The sequence below is a fragment of the Nelumbo nucifera genome, chromosome 2 (assembly GCF_055504915.1).
Source record: "Nelumbo nucifera cultivar China Antique chromosome 2, China Antique-T2T, whole genome shotgun sequence".
Classification (NCBI taxonomy): domain Eukaryota; kingdom Viridiplantae; phylum Streptophyta; class Magnoliopsida; order Proteales; family Nelumbonaceae; genus Nelumbo; species Nelumbo nucifera.
The window spans coordinates 48,337,850-48,358,574 of record NC_142650.1 but is presented as its reverse complement, the minus strand read 5'-3'; the positions used below and the strand labels follow the sequence as shown (position 1 = coordinate 48,358,574).

Sequence of the window (20,725 nt, the reverse complement as noted above, 5' to 3'; positions counted from 1 at the left end):
TTACCCTTCCATCTAAAAAGATTCTATTTCGGTCAATTTCACTAGCCCATAGACACAAACCCTTCTCTGCATTCAGCCCATCTCAATCCTTCATTTTTTTTACCCAAGAACCACCCATCATTGAACCAAGATCTCGATCTGACCCGTAGACCGGTTTGACTCAATTCCCTCAAAATTACAAAAATGCCCTTAAATTTACAAAACTGCCCCTACCTCCCATATAAATTAAAACTAGGTTGGCCATTCGCCAGAATCCACTATTCCTCTTCTTCCCCACTCGAACGAAGAAGAGAGGCGACAACAGCGGCACACCCCTCCTCCCTCCTCCGATCATTTCTTTCCCTCCTCCGATCCTTTCTTTCCCTCCCTCCCTCCCTCTCTCTCTCTCTCTAATCCCGCCATTCTCACCGTTTTCCTCCCTTCTCCTCGCCCTTAATTACCAAGCAACTAGAATCCGAAAATCCGAAGAATTCGAAGAGGAGACTATTCATCTCCCCCCTTCGTTCGAACCCAACCCAAGCGGCGATAGGGAAGAGAATCGGCAACGATTTCCCTCTTCCCATCACTGGACTTCTCCCCCTTATTCTTTTTCTTCTTCTTCTTTTTCCTTCTTCATTTTCCCCTTCTTCTTATTGTTCAGACAACCTTGTTCTTCCTAATCTCCGCTGCCACTCACAGTAGCGGCGATCTATTCGGTACATCATTCTCCCCATTTTCTACCTCTCTCTCTCTTCTCTCTTCTGTCTTTTTCTCCCTTCCATCAGATCAAATCTTCTTCATCGTTGAATTCGAAATAAGATTGTCGATAGTGGGAGCCAAACCACAGCAGCGGCAGATCTCAACCCGAAATCCTTAGCACAAATCTTTCGATTACAACAATAGCTCAAGTGTGCCACATCTGGAATTCGAAGCAACCTGTAGTGCTCCTATGAAACCGGATGCGCAATGTCAAACTCACCTTCGATGAATCAGTGAAGTTGACTCTTGAATTGATCCCTTGGTCTAATTCCTTGAAGTCTGAAGACTAGTAACGCACATCTGTCAATTCAGCTGATTCCTCTGTTCATTCATCATTGAGTTCAGGCTGACATACAACCCTGGTAATCCTACTCAAGTGGTATATTTCTCTGTTATTAGACTGTTTCCTGTGTTTTGTTTTTCTATCCTGTTTACCATTAGTTTCAATGAATTTACGATCGTGTATTTCATTTCATTAATTATAATTTTTTTAATCTGATATTGCTACTGCTCAATATATTTTATTCTGTGTAAGTAGAAGGGTGAGAAACTCTAAATCTGGATTGGATTTCTAATAAATGCTCACATGTTTAGGATTGGATTTAATGTCGTTTCTGATTTCCTTAAGTTTTCTTGAGCTGTTTAATCCAAATGTTTAGTTCAGTTTTGTGAATCTCATTAAATGATCACTGAATTCGGTTTCTTAGAATGAAAAGGGGAAGGACATGGGAGTTTAGTTTGTTGATTATGCTTTAATCAATTAGACAATTACTTATTGTGCTTGTTTGGGATACCATGTGGGCCCCACCTATTGGACCCAGGAGAGGGGTGCCTAACCCCTTCCCTCTCTCATCCGAGTCTTACCTAGACTGGTGTAGTCAATGCCTTGGGTTTTGGAGTCACTATTAAAACAAAATATTTTAAAAATTGCTCTGGGAGGTCCCATCACTTCCAATTTCATAAATGATGGATGACGACTCCATTCCCAGCCCAAGTGGAAAGTGAGCCGGTTTTTCCGACACTCACAAGAAGCATGAAGATTTGAAGCTATGTCTTCAAGTTGAAAAGCAATAAATCCATCAGCACCATATTTTGGTTATGCCTTTGTCACATCGGTTTTGATAAAAAAAAAAAATCATCATCATCACTTGAAATTTCCACGTTTAGCATGCATGTACATTTAGTAGTACTATTAAAATTATGAATAAAAGTGTAAAACTTTTGTTTAACTAAAATACCCCTATTTTTGAATTTAGTCCCTCACTAATTGTGAAGGTAGAAAACGATAATTTGAATTACTACTTTTCAGCTCATTGAATTCTCTCTCAAGTACTAGCTCCCAATAGCTTTCATTAAATCCTATTATTGACTAAAATATCCCTATTTTTAATGTGGTCTATTTCAAATTGTAAGGGTAGAAAATGTAATTTGAACTGTTTTCATTAAGTACATCCTATATTTGATGCATTAACTCCCATTCTATCTCATTTAATCCTATATTTATATTATTTTTTCTTTTAAGCCTAAGTTATTCTTCTCATCATTAAATTCTATCAATTAGATTTATATCCAATACTTTTAACTACATAAACCCATGTTGATTAAATTGACCTAAAAATGAAACTATTCTTCCACCCTAGTGGCAAGTAAGCAATTCAACCATACAGGTCAAATGGGTCAAGTCATTATGTCATAGTTAAATAATAAAATTTTTAGAATAAAAAATAAGAAGGTAGAGGAAATTAGTAACATCTCTAATATTTTATATTAATCATATTAAAGAAAAATAAGTATGAGAAAAATTAAATAACAAATTAAACATCAAATAGGAACATCTCTAATATCAAATGTTTTAATCTTTGATGTCATAATTAAAAAATAAAAATTAAAATAGATAAAAATACAAAAATACAAAAATACATAATTTTCGTAGCAAACATTTGGCCACATCTTTAATGTTTTATTTTACCATATTAAAGAAAAATAAGTGTGATAAAAAGAATTGTTTTTATCGATGATGGAAATAAAATTTAAAATTTAAAACTGACAAAAAATGAAATTGTTTTCTTGTTTGGTGGTGGGTCAACAGTTCAATTTTTTGGCTCAAAGGTGTGAACCCTTGATGTCATAATTAAATAATAAAAACTAGGGTAAATTGTTGAAACTTCCCTTATAATTTGGTAATTGCAATCACCTCTCCTAAACTTTCTAACATACTTGCAAATAGATCCCCTTTGTTAGAATCTTCTAAAAAGAGGCATGAAATTAAAATGTCCAAAATATCCACATAATTACTTTTAACCAAAATGTTCATTTTCAAAATTTTCTCCTCATATGAATGGCTAGTCTAAACCCTTTTTTCAGAAATAGATTTACTTTTCAAGTTTTCCCTTCATATCAATCACTCAAAGGTAAAGCTGCAACTTTAAGTTCTCTTTTTTTTTGTTGTTGTTGTTTATAATGTTTGTATTGTTTCTTCTTTTGTAGAAATCAATCTCAATAGTATTTGCATGGATATTTTGGACATTTTAATGCCTTTTATTAGAGGGTTTTAACAAAGGTGGTCTACATTGTGTCAAAAAGTTCAGGGGAGGTGACTACAATTACCAAACTTTGGGGGGGGGGGGGGTGGTTTAACAATTTACCCTAAAAATTAAAAAAGACGAAAACATAAAAAAACTATAAAAATACACAAAATTATAGAAAAAAATTGGACACATCTCTAATATCACATCTCCATCACATTAAACAAAACTAAGTATAATAAATAAGAATTAAACAAAACTAAGTATATTTATAGACATAAATATATAAAAAAATTATAGGACATCCGGAAACTTGTTGCTATCATTATCATTTGCAATTGTCATGTACAAAATAAAGCCCATGCACATTGATATATTTCTATCTACCGCCTAACAATGATGACTCATATATACAATTTAGTCAAAATAATGAGCCAACTCATAAAAGAAAAAGTCATGATGTAAAACCAATCATTTTCTTGAAGTGAGTTTGGTCGTGGTTGAGTTCCCATGCTGACTAAACAACGAATAACCATCAATATCAGTGAGATTGTTGTCTGAGTGAATAGAAAATTGGAACGTCTTAGGACTGCATTTTAAGTTGCAATGGTGGTTGTTCTTAACTCGTTTCCTCTTATTCATGGTTCCATACATTATTTACTTTGTGCTATGATGATTAATAAGGTGAAAAGATATGTGCACGCCATTTTTCCTTGCTATATATCAGGATTGGCAGGCCCCATCTCACGCTTGTGTTGTTGTTTAATCAGGTCGTTGCTAATCTTGGGTATGGTCTTTATAAACGTGTCTCTATCTAAGCCCAACGGCCAAATGGTACTTTACAAAAACTTTGTAGTCACCCTGAAAGCACTAGCCTGCACATTGGGAGTCGCTATGAATTTAACACACATGTGGGAGATATTCCCAATGCATGTGCAGATAGATGCCAATACTTTCAATATGCATGCAGAGCTTTGTAGGGAAGGAATTCGACAAGTCAATTTTGTTTTGTGGGTTAGACTAGTGATAATCACCCTTAATCCATATCTAAAGCCGACCCAATATTATCAACCTGCCTATAGGTTTCACCCATGTACATGTGGTTCCATCCACTGAGAGCTAGGATGGAAACTTGTGGAAGGGAAAACACATGGGAAGTGGCAGCATGGGACAAAAGTCACAATACTTGCTCATTGTTTTTTTTTTCCCTTTTTTGCTAAAGAAGATTCATTAATAATATTTGCTCAATGTTGGAAAGCACCTCAATAAGCGAACAATAAGCACCTCGATCTTCCACAGTATCGCCTTTCAATTTTCTAACAGTGCTAGAAGATCTACTTAATTCAAAATGATCAAAATTATCACATTATCCCTCTAGACTCTAGTTCCCTATTGGTGTTATGTAAAGCATCCAATTTAACTATAACCTGGAAATGGTATTGTGATCAAGGAATACTAATTGCATTGGGAAGTAATATTAATTAGGTGCAAAGTTTAAGGTATTGATATGTATGATATGTTCCTACCGACGTATTGACCTAAATAGGTATTTTGAACCTTGTTCCAAAGTTCGATAAAGTGAACAAAACAGATTTGTTAGAAAACTTTTGGAGTACTCTTGAGTTGCGTCCCTGTAGTGAAGATTTATTTTCAGTTTGAGTGGTGTAACTTTGTTTGATTTGTCAGCTCAACAACCAAATGACTTGTATTCTACCTCTTTTTCAATTTAATGAAAATTTTCAATTGATCCTTCAAAAAAAAATAATGAAATAAGGCTGTAAAAAACCACCAACAAGCCCAAGAGATCAAAGGACGTGACCTACCTTGGCCAAATTCAATGACTCGTTTCAAAACATTCGGAAATAGATCAAGGATTCATTCATTATTTCTCTGACCTCTTTAACACTCAAACTAATGAAGACTTGTCCTCTTTGAATCAATTGTTGCCCCAAATCATCTTATTTTCTGGTAAACCATACTTTCATTTATCTCTTACCCAAAAAGTTGGACTGTTCCAAAGTCCAAGACTACCATCCCATTAGCCTTTGAAGTTATACAAAATCCTAGCCAAAATCATTGCGAACTGTCATGGTACTATTGGACAAGTGTATAGGCCTCACCCAAGCTGCATTTGTTCCAGGCAAACACATATTTGATAACATTGTCCTTTCCTAGGAAATGTTCAACTTTCTAAAATCCCAAAAAAGAGGGCCTGGTTTCTTAGGTTTAAAGTCGGACATGTCCAAGGCCTAATAAAAGAGTGTATTTCTACTGTGTCCTTCTCAACTCTCATTAATAGCACAACAGAAGAACACTTCCAACCTTCTAGGGGCCTCAGACAAGGGAATCCTATATTTCCTTACCTGAAAAGGAGAATAAGATCCAATGAATCCAAACAGCCCCAACAACTCCAAGTATCTGCCATATATATATATTATATTGATGATGTAATTCTTTTCATCAGAGCTCATAGGGACGAAATAGCAAATTTGAAAGATGTCCTTAATCATTTTCAGAACCTTTCGGGCCAATGTATCAATTTTGATAAATTTAGGGTGTTTTGCAATAAAAATATCTGATGGAGCGCGATCTGGTCATCCTATCTGGCAAGGGCTATACTCCTAACTGGTGCTGGACGTGGTATCTGCAATGAAGAAGGTGAAGGATTCCCGGGGAGCTTGCCCGGCGGGAACACTCTGATGCTTAAGTTAGAACTCGGCGTAGAATTGAGAGAGTTGCGAAGAAATAAATGCTAAGAGTGAAGATACACAATTTTCGATTACCCTTTTCCTTGGGGGTTGAAGCTCTTATATATTAATGCCCTGTCAAATCGGGTGTAACCGCCTCTGAATCTCTGTCGCAACCATTATTTGCCAGGGCTGAGCAGGTGGGCGCAGGTAATCGTCACAAGGTACGATCCTGTCAGTCGAGAGACATTTTTTCGGAGCTGACAGGCACGACGCCGCCTGATGAGAAATGTGGGCGCAATCCTCTGGATTGGTAGGTGCTGCGCCGTCAAACAAGGGACGTGGGAGCAGTTTGATGGGCACGGTCTTGTCAGATAAGAAGCTTCCCGAAACCCTCGGATTGCTCAATAGCGAGCTGCTTGGCAGCAAACTGCCTCGTAGCGAGCTGCCTTGTAGCAAGCTCTTAGACTGGGTTTTAGCGAGCTCGTTACGCCAAGTTATAGCCAATCTATCATGCTGAGCTGTCACTTACGTTGAGTCATGTCCACGTGTCGCCTAGTCAAGAGGTCGGATCAAATCGCCCTCCATCAATATCCATCCTTGTCAATTCTAGATAAAAAGTTTGGACCCTAAATTGAAGTACCTTAGGGTTCCTATGTATGGTCCAGGAACAAACACTTGGATCTCCAATACGTCATGAACAACATCTCCTGCCTAAATAAATGGAAGGCGGGAAATTTTTTTTTTCATTCAATCTGCTCTGCATTCTATCCCGATTCATTCTATGCAAGTAGTGAAGTAGCCCCGTAAAACTGTCAATCAAATAGAGAAAACCATTATAAACTTCCGGTGGGGTAAATTGGAAGCAAACCCCCACCCCTTCCGCTAGTGTGCTTGGGACAAGCTTTCACATCCTAAAAGTTAGGGGGCTTAGGTTTTAGGGTCCTGAAAAATAACAACTTAGTGCTTCTGAAAAGCTAGTCTGGAGGTTTCTGGCAAACCAAGATTCTCTTTGAGCTCATGTGTGGAAATCCAAATACCTCAAACCTAATGCTTTCCTTCATTGATCAAAACTTCGGGCTCCTCCCCATGGAAGATAGTAGCTCCTCTCCTCCAAGACCTCTTCCATAAGGTTGGATATGTTGTCCATACGGATGTCAATATCTATATCAGCCAATCCCCTTGGACCCAATTAGGTTTAAATTTCCAAATGATTCATCAACCTTTGCCGCTGGAGCTCCAACAATCAAAATTTTCTGATCTGATTTCCAACGGCAGCTAGAACATCCCCATTATTCGCCACTATTTTCTAGGCCAAATAGTCTATCTCATCTTGGGAACCCCTATCTACCCCCAAGAGGTGAACCCACCCTACTAGATTTGGACAAGTTACTCGGGAAAGTTCATTACCAAGCAGGCATATAAACACTTATCTTCCTCTGTGCACCCCCCATCTCTGACCAACATGGGAAATGTTTTTCTAGGATCTGGAAATTTCCAATACCAACAAGGTTCCAACTTTTCATGTGGAGGGTGCTAAACAATTGTGTTCCAGTCAAGGAGAAACTATTTCTTGATCCACGAGATGCCCAATGTGGCTTGTGTAATCAAGAAATAGAATCTCTAAACCATCTTTTCTCCCACTGCTTGTTTGCCAAAGCAATCCTCTTCACAGCTCCTTGGAACATCTCATTGCATTCCTTATTCTAGGACGTGTGGGTCAATTGTGTTTGTTACATTATTGATTAGATAACGGACAATAATGAATGTTCTTTAATTTTAAGTTGGTATGCATTGGCTCTCTATTATATTTGGTTTGCTCGTAATAAACAACACTTTAAAAAGGAAGCAAAATTTCAATTAATTGGATTATCATGAGAATAAAAAACCTAATACGGTCCATATCTTTGTCTGAAAATATGCCTCCTCTAGAGGTGCCCCAACAGAAATTCTCGTTGGTAGTAAAACCCCAAACCAATATCATTATATTTACAGATGGGGGCCTGTTAAATGAAAATTCTTGTACTTTTGGAGTAATCTGTCTTACCTCATCTCTCTCCTGTTTAGGGATTGTTGGTGGAAGAAGAAGCTAGTGTGGATCAGTAGAGGAAGCTCAACTTTGGGCTATATACCAGGGCGTGTCTTTTGCATCCCGATTCTCTTCAAGTCGTGGTTATTCAAGTGCTGGAGAACAAGGCGTCATTGCGCCTGTGGCTTTCACAAAAGACCAAAACTTTGCTCTAATCTTTTGTGTCTATTAGTTTCTATTAAGTTTAACAAGCCAGCTCATACAGTGGCCCAAAAAGGCCAAAATTCTTGAGTCGTTAATTCTTCAATTTTCACAGTTATCCATCCAGGATACTAGATGTAAATATCTATATTTCCCTAGCGTTGTTATACTATAAATAGTTTAGCTATCAAAAAAATAAGGATATACAAAATAAAAGAAACCTACAACCGAAGTTCTATAACTTGAAACCAAACCTGTTCATAGCCCAAGTAGCTCGGTCCATTCTTTGTTAGGCTTGAACATGGTTGAGAAAGTCCAACCAGATAATATTTTACATAATAAAGATATATATATATATATAATATGCATTTTTGTTTTATTCCTCTTCTCTTTTTCTCAAATAACAATGATATATTTGAGTATTTTTGGGTTTTGATGTTATTTTATCCAATTTTCAAGATGGACTTCATGTTCAAGCTCAAAGATCTAAACTAGGCCCAAATTCAAGATTGAACGTGTTCTATTAATATAGAGGCCTGCCCTGGCCTGGCCAGATTGTGTTTTTGTTGTCTTCGACTAAACCATATTTTTTAGTTTTAACTCAAAGGGTTTAGGCGGTGTGGGATCATTGATAACTAACAAACTGGTATTTAAGGCCCTGTTTGGCATCACTCTAGAGATTCATTTCTGGGGATTCTTATGATTCTCTGGAGTGAAATCGTGTTTGGGTTTGACATCTCTTCAGAATCCATCCTTTTTTGGATGGAATTTCTCATCCGAATGCCCACTCCCAAGAAATGAAAAATATCACATAGATGAGAAATTCTCACTACTAGAGGTGTAAATCGAGCCATGCCATGCTGGCATGCAAGCTGAGCTGGGCCGTGCTTCCCTCTCCTGGGATAAGTTGGGGGATTATCCTAACACGATCCACGCCCCGAGACCATGTGGGCCTGTGTCGGGCCGCGGGCATGGGCCGAGTGGGCTGCAGGCCATTGTCTTTATCATTTTTCTTCAAGTTCCACTTCCATCTCCATTTTGATTTTGATCATCAGCGTCATGTGAAGCATCAAGTGTAGTGTCATGCCCTCCTTTGTCTTGTAATCTATCATCAACATCTAGCCAATCTTTGAAACAAATGCACATCTCTAAACTTTCATCATTCATGCAGCTTCTCTTATCATCCAGCACCTTAGTACTTGTAGTAAAACAAGACTTCGATGGAAATGTAGACATCGGAGAGTAGATTACGTGCCATGGCAGCAAGGATTGATTTTTTTTTCTTGTCCACTCCACCAGGCTAAAATATCAAAATTATTCATTCCTTCTGAGTTGAATGAATCACTTAAATAGAAAAAAGTTGTTTATAAATAAAAATTAAATTTAGCAAATGAACTTGTTGATGAAGTGACCGCAGATTTCTGCCTCCTACTTATTAAAGATTGAACTCTATCTTTTGTAGTATTGGAATTAGTTGTTTCAAAATTGGAAGTTACACCAGTACAACTTGTAGATTTTTTATGCCCTACTATATGAGATTCATATAAGCTATACGTTTCAAATAATAAATTATTAATATTTTCGTTTTGATTTCCAACTTCAACATTCATATTTTCACAATATGATTCAAGTACAATATCTACACCATATTTCTCAATCTTCCTCAAAAATAATATCTTGTGACATTTTTGCATTATAAAAATAAGTAAGAATTTGTTTATAGGGAATACAACTTTCTAAAAATGTTTATATTTTAAACCATAATTATGGCATAAATATTTAAATACTTGTTTTCTTACTCTAGAACTTTTAATATATATAATACAATTTCTAATTTTAGAAATAAAATTTAAAGCATCTTGAATACATAAATTTAAAATGTAACATGCACATCTAATATGAAATAATTTACCATTTAAATATGGTTTTAATTGAGATTTTAAAATATTTATTGTCAAATCATTATTACTAACATTATCAAAACTAATAGAAAAAAGTTTATTTTCAATTCTATAAACATGTAAAGTATTTAAAATACTTGCAGCAATAGTTGGGCCAGTATATAGCCATTCAAGCTTAGTAAAACTTAAAATTCTTTTTTGTAAAATTCATTTTCATCAATAAAATAACCGATAACACAAATATAACTTATATCAAATTTAAAGGTCCAAATATTAGAAGCAATTGCAACTCTAGAGTTAAGATTTGATAAAAATAAAAATTAAATTTTGTTTATATGAATAGAAAACTTTCAAAGTATCTGCTCTAATAGTATTTCTATAAACTTTTTAAAATTGAGGATTTACAGAATTATGTAAAAATATTTTAAATTTACTATCTTCAGCTAATAAAAATGGTTATTCAGCATATACAATATATTATGCCAACTCATGCCTCATTTTTCTTGTAAATATTTAAAAGTACCAAAATCCCCTCCCAATTTGTGTTTGGGATTTTTTTTCTTTCCCTTATTCTTCTTCTTGTTTCTCATGGCTGAGCAAATGTCTGCCCAAGTGGCCAATACCACCCTTGCTACAATAGCTATTGTCACTCCTACATTTTTGGCAAATAGCCCTTTTTCCCTTCCCCCCAACCTCCCATTTTTAAATAATTTCCAAACCGGACTAGTTAATTTAGTTCCCTTATTTTTCTTACCCCCAACACCAACAATAGTACTAGTAATAGGGGGTGGGAACTTCGACAATTTCAATAGCATCCATATCAATGTTAACACTATCGTGTTGCGATTGAACATTGTCAACATTGAACATACTGGAGAATCAGTTTCAAGAGGAGCCGACCATTTTTTAATTTAAAAAAAATAAAAATTAATTTAATTGTACTCACTCGGATAACTAGTTCAGAATATCAACTCGATTTCAATGGCCAAAGCCTACAAGCCTCCCAAATTGCTAACTTTAGATACTTGACCAAGCCTTATTCTTTTAGAAACATGAAAAAAAGTCGAGACTAGAGAATTGGAGAGTAGAGAGTATTGAGAGTATGAGAGTGTATGAGAAGAGAATTGCTGAATTGGTGTAATGAGAATGGAGAATAGGGCTATTTAAGAATTGAAAATAATTCAATTGCTCAAAATACCCTACAAACTAGTCATTTTTTAGTTGTTGGAAGGGGTATTTTGGTTATTGTAAAGTCATTTGTCATGCCGTCGTACCATGCCATTTTGAGTCGATGCAAAATCGTGTCAGGCCATGGGCGGCATATCCCAATTTATACCTTTAAATTCGCAAACTTTACAAATGTTTGTGAATTTAGTTACAAATTTTACAATGTTAAGTTTCATTTTGTCCATTGAACTTATAATGTACCAACCTATAGTAATTTTTTATGTATGACTATTTTATTGGGACTTCGAGGGTGAATGCTTTGTAAATATTTCAGTTATTTAAATCAATAGTTTTATCTTAAAAAAATAAAAAAAGGGAAAATTCCTGATCAGTACCCTGTACTTTGGCTTGAGTGACAATTTGGTCCCCGAATTTTAAAATGCGACAATTCAATACTTGAACTTTCAAAATGTGATAATTCAATACCCAAACTTTCAAAATGTGACAATCTAGTACTTATTGTTAACTAGTCCGTTAATCAGCCGTTAAATGGTATTTAAAAAGTAAAAAATGCCCTAAGAATGCCATCTAATTCTCTTTATTAATCATTCAAACATTGACAATAAAATGAACAGTCCCAAATTCTATATTCTTCTAAACATATATCAACTTTTTTGAATAGAAGATGTTAGGATTTAGGATTATTCAGTTTTTTGTCAACATTTGGATGATTGATAAAAAGAATTAGATGATATTCTTAGGATATTTTTGACTTTTCAAATGTCATTTAACGACTGATTAACGGACTACTTAACGACATGACAGGTATTGGATTATCACATTTTAAAAATTTGGATTATGGGAACGTCGCATCTTAAAGTTGGGATTAAATTATCACTCGTGCCAAAATACAGGGTGAATTTTCCCAATAAAATAACAAACGCGTATTAGATAACAACACGCACGTGAAAGAGGGGACATTTCAATAATTCGCAGGTCGTCTTCTTCCTCCCACTCTAAGACTCCACTTCGGGTGCCTGAGGCATACGATTCGTCGATTCGACAACCACTAAAAAGCTCTATTAGTTGCTGGACGGTGATGAAACGGTGGAGAGACAGACAGCGATGAAATGGCCGGGCGACCCCTTGACGCTTGGTTGGTTCGGTGTTGAAGGAGGGGAAAAGCTGGCTTTTGAGGACGGAGAGGTGAAGATTCCCAAAGATTCCATCCATGCCCATCTCGGCTGAGATTGTGGAACCCAAATCGATTATGGAGTATACTGTGCGGAGAACCCAAATCAATTCTTGTGATACAACCCAGGTAAGAACCTCACCATTGTAACCGCTTTTTCGTGTTTATGGCAGTTTTGTTCCCTGGTAAGAACCTCTTCATGAGATTTTTGGCGTTTCAAACCCCAATCTCGTTCCAAAACCCCCAAAATCCTTATCTTGTTTGTTGCATTTTTGTTTGAATTTTTTGTATGATTTACCGAAAAAAGATTGTTATTTGAATTTCGCATTGATCGGCATTTTTCCTGTTTGTTTGAGTTTCACAATGAATTGATTTGTGTTACGATCCATTTGTCCCGTATTAGTAACATGGGATGCTAATGGGAGGTATCCCATAGGTAATATGGGACAAGGATTTAAATATCAATACGATACGTTCGGTATGGGGCGTATGGTATCGGTATCGGCCAGAGGGGATACGGGATATGCTACCAATAAACCCGTATCCCCTGAATCGTGCGTACCGGAGCGATACACCATTGTATCGGTTCGTATCGTGATGTATCCAAAAAGTTACGCCTGGCGTGAATCAAACACAAACCTTTCCGTGCCAAAGCCTTGAACGCGCACTTGAACCATTAAGCCGCTTTTCATCTTATGAAGTCTAATAAAATAAAATAATTTCTTTCTATTCTAGTGTCCACATGTAATGCAAAAAAGTTACATTTTTGTTTAACAATTCCAGCAAAATAAAAAATAATAATAATATTCAAAACCAATATTTTATAAACTAATAGAATAAATAATTTCTTAAATCCACATTTATATCAAAAATTTGTTTAATCTCAAGAAATTTATACGAAAAAAGATATTAATAATAGAATAATTATTTTAGTACTTAATATTTATAAATTTGAACATGACATGTAACTTAAAATCTTATAAATTATTAATTAATATTTTAATTTGAATAAATAAAAGTATATATATTATTTGTAAAAATAAAAATATTATTTACAAAAACCTCAAGAATATAATATAAATTGAATTTGTCAAATCCATTAATCTACATTTATATCAAAAAATGATTTTTTATCTCAAAATTTATGGAAATAAAAATATAATAACGGAATAATTATTTTAGCAGTTAAAAATTGTGAATTTGTGTATGATGTGTATCTTAGAAAATTTAATATATTTGATATATTTTAGGTTAATATTATATGTTATTATAAATTTTTAATTTATATTTTAATTACATTTTATAATAACGTGTTTATTGTTTACAAAAATAAAAATATTGTTAACTAAGCATTTGAGAATTAATTTTTAGTTGATTTTCAGTTAATATTAAAAATTAAAAATAGTGAAATAGAAAATAATCAACATAATAATTCACATATAATAGTTGCATATGTTTTGTGCCTTGAAATTCAATAGAAAATAACATAATAATAGCTCTGTGCATGTATTAATTTAAATATATATATATATATATATATTATGTTCTGGGATTCTTGGTTGATACAATATCAATAAAAGTTTATGATTTCTATGCATCCCGCTATATTAATTGTAGTATATTTCTTCACATATACCTTTAGAATATACATTTTCTATGTATCTATACATTAATTATAGTTATTTTGATCTTAAAAATAATGTTATTAATATGTTTATAGAATTTATATGCATTTTTTGGCGTATCCATATTTTTTCGTCCGTATCCATGCGTTTCCAAAACGTATCCGTATCCGAGTGATCCGATACGATACCCGATACCGATACTTTAATCCTTGGTATGGGATGCTGTTGTGGGGTATATATGTGCTTGGGTTCCCTCCCTCTAACAGCTAGCTTTTAGGGGTGAGTTCTCCTAAGGCACATAACAATTTGGCGTTCGAAACCCCCAAAACCTTTTTTCTAATTTGAGTTTCCCATTTATTTTATTGTTTGTGTTTTTCATTTTCTTGTTCATGTTATTTGCATGTGTTAACACCATCTCATCTCAGATTTGCTTTGCTCCATGCGTCACCAACAATGAATTTTGTTTGTTTTTTAATGTATTCAAATATATTTTAAGCATCACTATGTTATTTTTAGTTTGTTTGTAGTTTGCTTTAATTTAACAAGGAGTGGCATTCACTGAGCACCAACAAGTGTTATCAATATGTTATTTGTTTTTCAGTTTGATTTTGCAGATCTGCTATGCTCTGCTCCAAATTGTCTTTGTTTAATTTGGATTGCACATCAAATATTCATTTCATTTAACTTGTATGGTTGACCTTTGAAATATAAAGAGGAATTGCTCTATTCCGAAAAAAGAAAATAAAGAACAAGTCATTTGGGTGGTGAAAATTGACACCCAAATGATAAGGTATACTGCATTTTAATAAAACTAATTATATAAGGATTGATTTACATAAAACTCTCAGCACTCTAGCCATATTTCTCATTGCCATGAATCATGACTGTTCTGTTGGAGTCTCCCTTTACCACTACATTCCATGCTTTTTACAAGTTCATTACACATTTCTTATATAAGGAAAAGACTAAGCTATGGCCGTTAATGTTTGAAGCCATTATATCAAACATTGTCATTTACATACTTAGATAAAGATAATAGAAATCTGACTTACCTGATTGTTTGCTCATAGTTATTTATCTCATTGTTTTATCAGCTTATTTATATATGCATTGTTGATAGTTATTTATCTCTTTGTTTAACAACTTATTTATATGGAGTCTTATATTAACTATAAAAAAAAAACTGTTTGCTCATAGGCTGAAAGCATGACATTCATATTGCTAGGTAGTGCCCATCTCGTCTAGAGAATTGATATGAGGAAATAGGGTGATGCCAAATATGATTTTGATTCTAAGAAACAAGAATCAGATGACTGTGCCAAACACCAAACACACCTGCAAATTCTCTGGATGAAAATTCTTAGAATCCATTCTTTTCTGGAAGGATTCTAAGAATGAAAATTTTCAGAATTGATGCCAAATAGGGCCTAATATTTTATAGTCTTCTCCGAATGATGAATCGACTTTCACCTTATCACTCCAATCTTTCTTCTTGTTGAACACTTCAAGTCTTCAAGTAGATTTGGCAATTTTCAACCCAACACACCCATAACGGATTGGGTTTTTTAGATGGGGTCAAAGAGTCACATAACGGATTGGGTGGGTTGGAAATGGGTTATCAAACGGGTATCCATTAACAAATTATTTCACATTTCAATTTTCTTCTTCTCTCTTCCCTTTCCGGAGTTCCCACTTCTCTAGCTTGTTTGTTCTTCACTGGTTCACCATTCTAACCCTAATCCAAGGTTGAAGATGGCGGCTATCAGGCTATCAGAGTCTATTGCTCTCTCTTGCATGTACTTCTCTCTTTTTCTCATTCTATCCATCTCTCTAGTTAAATAAGCCTAATCCAAACCCTAACCAGCACGAATTCAGCAGTTGTGATCCAAATGTGTTAAAATTCAAACCAGAGTTGGTATGGTCCGATTTGGTTTCCTGCAATTGTTAGTTGACTATAACCTTGGTTTTCTGAGGTTTACCTTTGCAACACAAACCAGTCTTGGGTTTATCTTTGCACAAAATCAAAGCAAACCAGAGCTACAACACATGCTCTTTTCTCTTCATCTGGGTTTATCTTTGCAATTGTTACTTGACTTTAGACATTGGTTTCCTGCAAAGTCTACACCAAAGGTTGGTTAGATTTCTGCTATATTTGTCATTGATTTTCTGTGTATAAAGTATCAGAAGATAAATTTATGAATTAATAAGATTCTGATGGAAATATGGGCTGGTCGTTTGAACGAATTGCTTGCCAATTGAAGTGAAAGACAAATCAGGAATCAGTCAGTAAACCTCTGCATCCAGTGCTCACCTAGTTTCTTTCTCAATTGGTATTTGGAATGTTTGCAGTTCAGCTGTTACAAATTGTTGCTAGAGTAATCTATCCATATTATGCAAGTCTTTCTAACTTCTACGAATCTGCTATTACCTTCCCCTCTTGAATGGTTTTGCTTCTTGCAGTGAATTATTGTTTGATGTCTCAATCAGATTATGCAGTTAGAAGTTTAGAACTTAGAACCTATAATGCTGTATCAGGCTTAGAACTACAGTAGTTTCTATGTGGATATCTTTTCTTACCCACTAAAAGCAGATTTTTTTTTCCTATCAAACCAAACACAACCTTAACTATACCTCCATATTAGCTTGGAACCTCTCCAAAATGCATGATGTTCTAAAGGGCATGTGCAAGTAACGAGAAGGTTTTATCTCAGAAAGATCCTGAGTCTAGACCTGAGTATAACATAACAATTAATTGTGTCAATATTGTTTATTTTTCTGACCACAAAGGAGTTCATGCCATGATTATGATATGGTACTGTACAGATTTCATGACTGGGAAGTGTGTGGCATGTAGCTGTGACCACTAACTGTCAGAGATTGACCTTTCAGTCTTAGTGGAGATCAGATCGGTGTCCCACAGCACCTCCCACCCGTGTATTGGGAACATCTCCCCATGATAAGTACAGGAGATGTTCCCAATGCACGGTGAGATGTGCATGTGGGGTACCCTCTGTGATCTCAAGTTAGTGTTCTTATGTTTTAAACTTTAGCATTGTTCATGAAATTTTATCTAATTGTTATTATAATGTTTGAGGGAAAACTAAAATTGCAAAGAGAAAACAAATAACAAAATTATAGAAAATTAATCTCTGGATGGGAAAGGGTGAGTTTCAACCGGCATTGATTTGACTCAATGTTTCAAAATTTTCTAGTTAATTAAAGGGTAGATTCATTCTGGATAGTTGTGATACCTGGTGGTGGTGGTAAGAATGGATGGTTTAGAATATATAACCAATGTGGTCTACTTGGAGGTGTGGGAGACTCATAGTTGTAGGCTATCTGTTTTTGGCACATTTGTCCCTTTACCATCATCAAAACTTCCTGCATGTATCCTAGATTTGCATATGGATTTCTTAGGTTCTTAATGATGACATGATGTTTCATTTTCCAAGGGGGTAAGGGGGTCCTCAAAGGTGTCAATCAAAGCCATTACTCGATGTTGACCCCAACCATTTGATTTTTTTCCCCACTTCAAGCTTTCAACAAGTTATTTGAGTTGATTTTTGATCTTCTAAAAAAGAGAGACTGGTCCTTTCAACTGGTTGTTCTTTGGTATATCTGTTTTTGTATTTCAAAGATATTATGTTATTGCTTTTAATATGTTACATCATTACTGAAAATGCTGTATTTAATTATGTTATTGCTTCTGATTGTTATCTTTGAAGCAAGAAACCTTCAGGGCTTAGGAAAGAGAAGAAAAAAAAAACTGTTTCTTCTTGGTGTTGAAGAACTATATTTTGATGATGCACAGCTTTGATGTTATCGGCAACTGGATGGTTAAGTGAATTGTGTTAATCATAGCATATAGAAGGGGCCAGTTTCTATAATTTCTGCTTTTTTCCATGTTTTTCTGTAATTTCTGGTATTTTTCTTCATATCTTTTGTTTTCCATAATTTCTATTGTATTTTCTGTAACTTTTGTAATTTTATATTTCCTGTAATTTCTGCTATTTTTCTGCACTTCTCTGTTTTTCTATAATTTTTATTTGCATTTTTTCTGCAATTTATGTTATTTTTCTGCTATTTATTTATGTTTTATTTAATGAATTAAAAGATTAATGGGTTTGCCGGGTTTGGGTTGGTGGATTGGTTTGGACTGAAGCTTATAACCAAACCCAACCTGCTACCCCTATGGCCCCACTCTAAATGCTTCAATGTAGCAGAATACAAGGAAAGGGTACATGGCTGAAATTTCCCTATAAAATAAATGACCTTTTATTACTAGCAATTCATGATAATGACCATTCTGTTGTTCCGTGCAGCAAGCTGCTTAATTTGACTCTGTTAATGATTTGAAGTGGGAGTGTCAACAACATACCTGCGATGAAAATAAGCAACAGCTGCAGTAGTCTTATGAGAAGAAAGAGAAGATGGCCTCGTTCAGTGGCCTACAAAGGCAAATGGCAAGAGACCTTCAGTGAACAACAAGCAATCGAGATGCTAAAGCAGGCAGCAGCATTAACACCACAACCCCAACAAGAAAATGTTAGCGAACCTTATTTACTCTCTTCTCTCATCAATTCCTTTAGCAGCTACTGTTGTGAACCTACCTCTTTTGCCTACTCATTCATCATCAAGGCCATGACCATTAATTCACAGTTTGATAAACTACCTCCAGTCCTTGATCGCCTTGAGAAAGTTGAGAAATTTGAACCACCTGAGCAAATCTTCATTGATCTCATTCGAATCTATGGTGCTGCAAATATGCTTCAGGATGCTGCTGATATCTTCTTTAGAATCCCAAATTTCAGGTGTGTCCCCTCTGTGTACTCCCTCAATGCATTGCTTTTAGTTCTTTGTAAGAAAAGAGAAGGACTCCAAATGGTTGAACAAGTTCTATTGAGGACTCAAGCAATGAATATTCGGCTTGAGGAGTCCAGCTTTAAGATTTTAATTACTTCACTTTGTAAGATAAATAAGGTTGGTTATGCAATTGAGATGTTGAATCTTATCCCTCAGTGTGGATATAGTCCTAATGTAGAATTGTATTCTCTGATACTCTTGTCGATGTGCAAATGTGGGGATTTCACCCATGTTGAGGTTCTGGATTTCTTGGAAGAAATGCGTAAGGCAGGATTTGTCCCAAGTAGAGTGGATTATGCCAATGTGATAAGGTTCTTGGTTAAGGAGGACAGGGGAATGGATGCTTTGAATTTGTTAAATCAAATGAAAATTGACGGAATGAAACCTGATACCATTTGCTACACCATGGTTTTAGACGGGGTTGTCTCAGCTGAAGACTTTCAGAAAGCAGAAGAGCTGTTTGATGAGATGCTTGTGCTGGGTCTTGTTCCTGATATTTATACTTACAATGTTTATATAAATGGTCTGTGTAAGCAGAATGATGTTAAAGCAGGATTTAAGTTGCTTGATTGTATGGAACAATTGGAGTGCAAACCTAATGTCGTTACTTATAATACACTATTGGATGCTCTTTGCAAGCTTGGAGATTTGACAGGAGCTGAAAAACTTGTGAAGAAGATGGAGCTGAAGGGAGTTCAAGGCAATTTGCACACCTATAGGATTTTTATTGATGGATTTGTTCACAAAGGTGAAGTGGTGAAAGCGTATGGATTATTGAAAGAGATGCTGGACAGGGGGTTTCTTCCTAGTTCTTCAACTTTTGATGAGATAATCTATTTATTCTGTGAGAGGGGGCTCATGTGTGAAGCGGTAAAATTATTAGAAGAAATGGTTCGAAGGGCTGCTTCTCCTGGGACAAAAGTGTGGAAGGCACTACTCCTTGGTTATGGCTTTAAATCCAAGTCTTGTGAGAACTACCTCCCTCCCTTTGGAGGATCTATTATGTAATTAGTCAACACAGGTCACTATTGTTGTAGTAACTTCTGTTATTGCTTATAATAGACTGCCGTTTCTGAGTGTCAAATAATTAGTGAAGAGATGAGGTACCGGTATAATTTCTGAGCTCAGATCTTCCGCAAACAAAAACTCTGCTCACTTAACATACGGTCATTGGGAATATCTACCGTATATGTATGTTAAATTCATGGGGAGATCAGAGATGTTCCCAATGTGTGGTTGGATTTCCATGCTTCTTGCATAGTTTTTACTTGTAGCGAATCCCATTGTACAATTTCTCTGCCAAGAGAAGCAGTTGCAGAAGAAGATTAAGAGTTGAAGTGCAGGTTTTCTGGTTTCTGGCTTTCCCAAGTGGGCCCCGCATTAATAGCCTAACCTGAGCAAGGTATTGCAAACAACATGAATCTGGTTTTCCCAGGGTTTTGAAGAATCAAAACCCTGCCCATCGGGCAAGGAATTGCAATCAATTTCACCGATTCAAAGAAAGGCAATGTACTTATTGTGACCATCGAGCCATTCTCAATTCATTTCTAAAAAAATGCAGAAAATGTAAAAGTGATTATCCACAACGACTTTCAATCTATATTCTAATAAATATTAAAAAATTATTTTTAAAATAAATATTTCTTAAATTTATAATAATTATTTAAAATATTAATAAATATAAATTTAACATTATTGATTTAAATTTAATATTACTGATTCCCAATAATTAGTACGGGGTCATTCACTAGTTCAATAAAGATAACACTTCGTATTATACAACATCGTGTTTAAGGA

At 35.2% G+C, this 20,725-nt stretch overlaps 1 protein-coding gene and 1 long non-coding RNA gene across 4 annotated transcripts; both read left to right on the top strand.

The window, feature by feature from the left end:
- Positions 1–255: 255 nt before the first annotated feature.
- On the top strand, positions 256–8,602 carry LOC148802184 (uncharacterized). 3 transcript variants are annotated; one of them, XR_016082036.1, is made up of 2 exons: positions 256–1,100; positions 8,018–8,602. It is a non-coding gene; the product is annotated as an uncharacterized LOC148802184 (long non-coding RNA). The 3 variants fall into 3 exon arrangements; XR_016082037.1 differs by having other exon boundaries at positions 256–1,117; XR_016082038.1 differs by lacking the exon at positions 8,018–8,602 and adding an exon at positions 4,034–4,502 and having other exon boundaries at positions 256–1,117.
- Positions 8,603–12,221: 3,619 nt separating this feature from the next.
- Positions 12,222–20,012, top strand: LOC104602483 (Pentatricopeptide repeat (PPR) superfamily protein). Its single transcript, XM_010266180.3, has 2 exons — positions 12,222–12,569; positions 18,388–20,012. The coding sequence occupies exon 2, from the start codon at positions 18,449–18,451 to the stop codon at positions 19,934–19,936; it is 1,488 nt and encodes a 495-aa protein (XP_010264482.1). The 5' UTR covers positions 12,222–12,569; positions 18,388–18,448; the 3' UTR covers positions 19,937–20,012.
- The last annotated feature ends 713 nt before the right edge of the window (positions 20,013–20,725 follow it).

What these genes read in the sequence shown, in the direction of transcription:
- LOC104602483 (XM_010266180.3), top strand. Translation starts at nt 18,449, where the DNA reads ATGAAAATAAGCAACAGCTGCAGTAGTCTTATGAGAAGAAAGAGAAGA.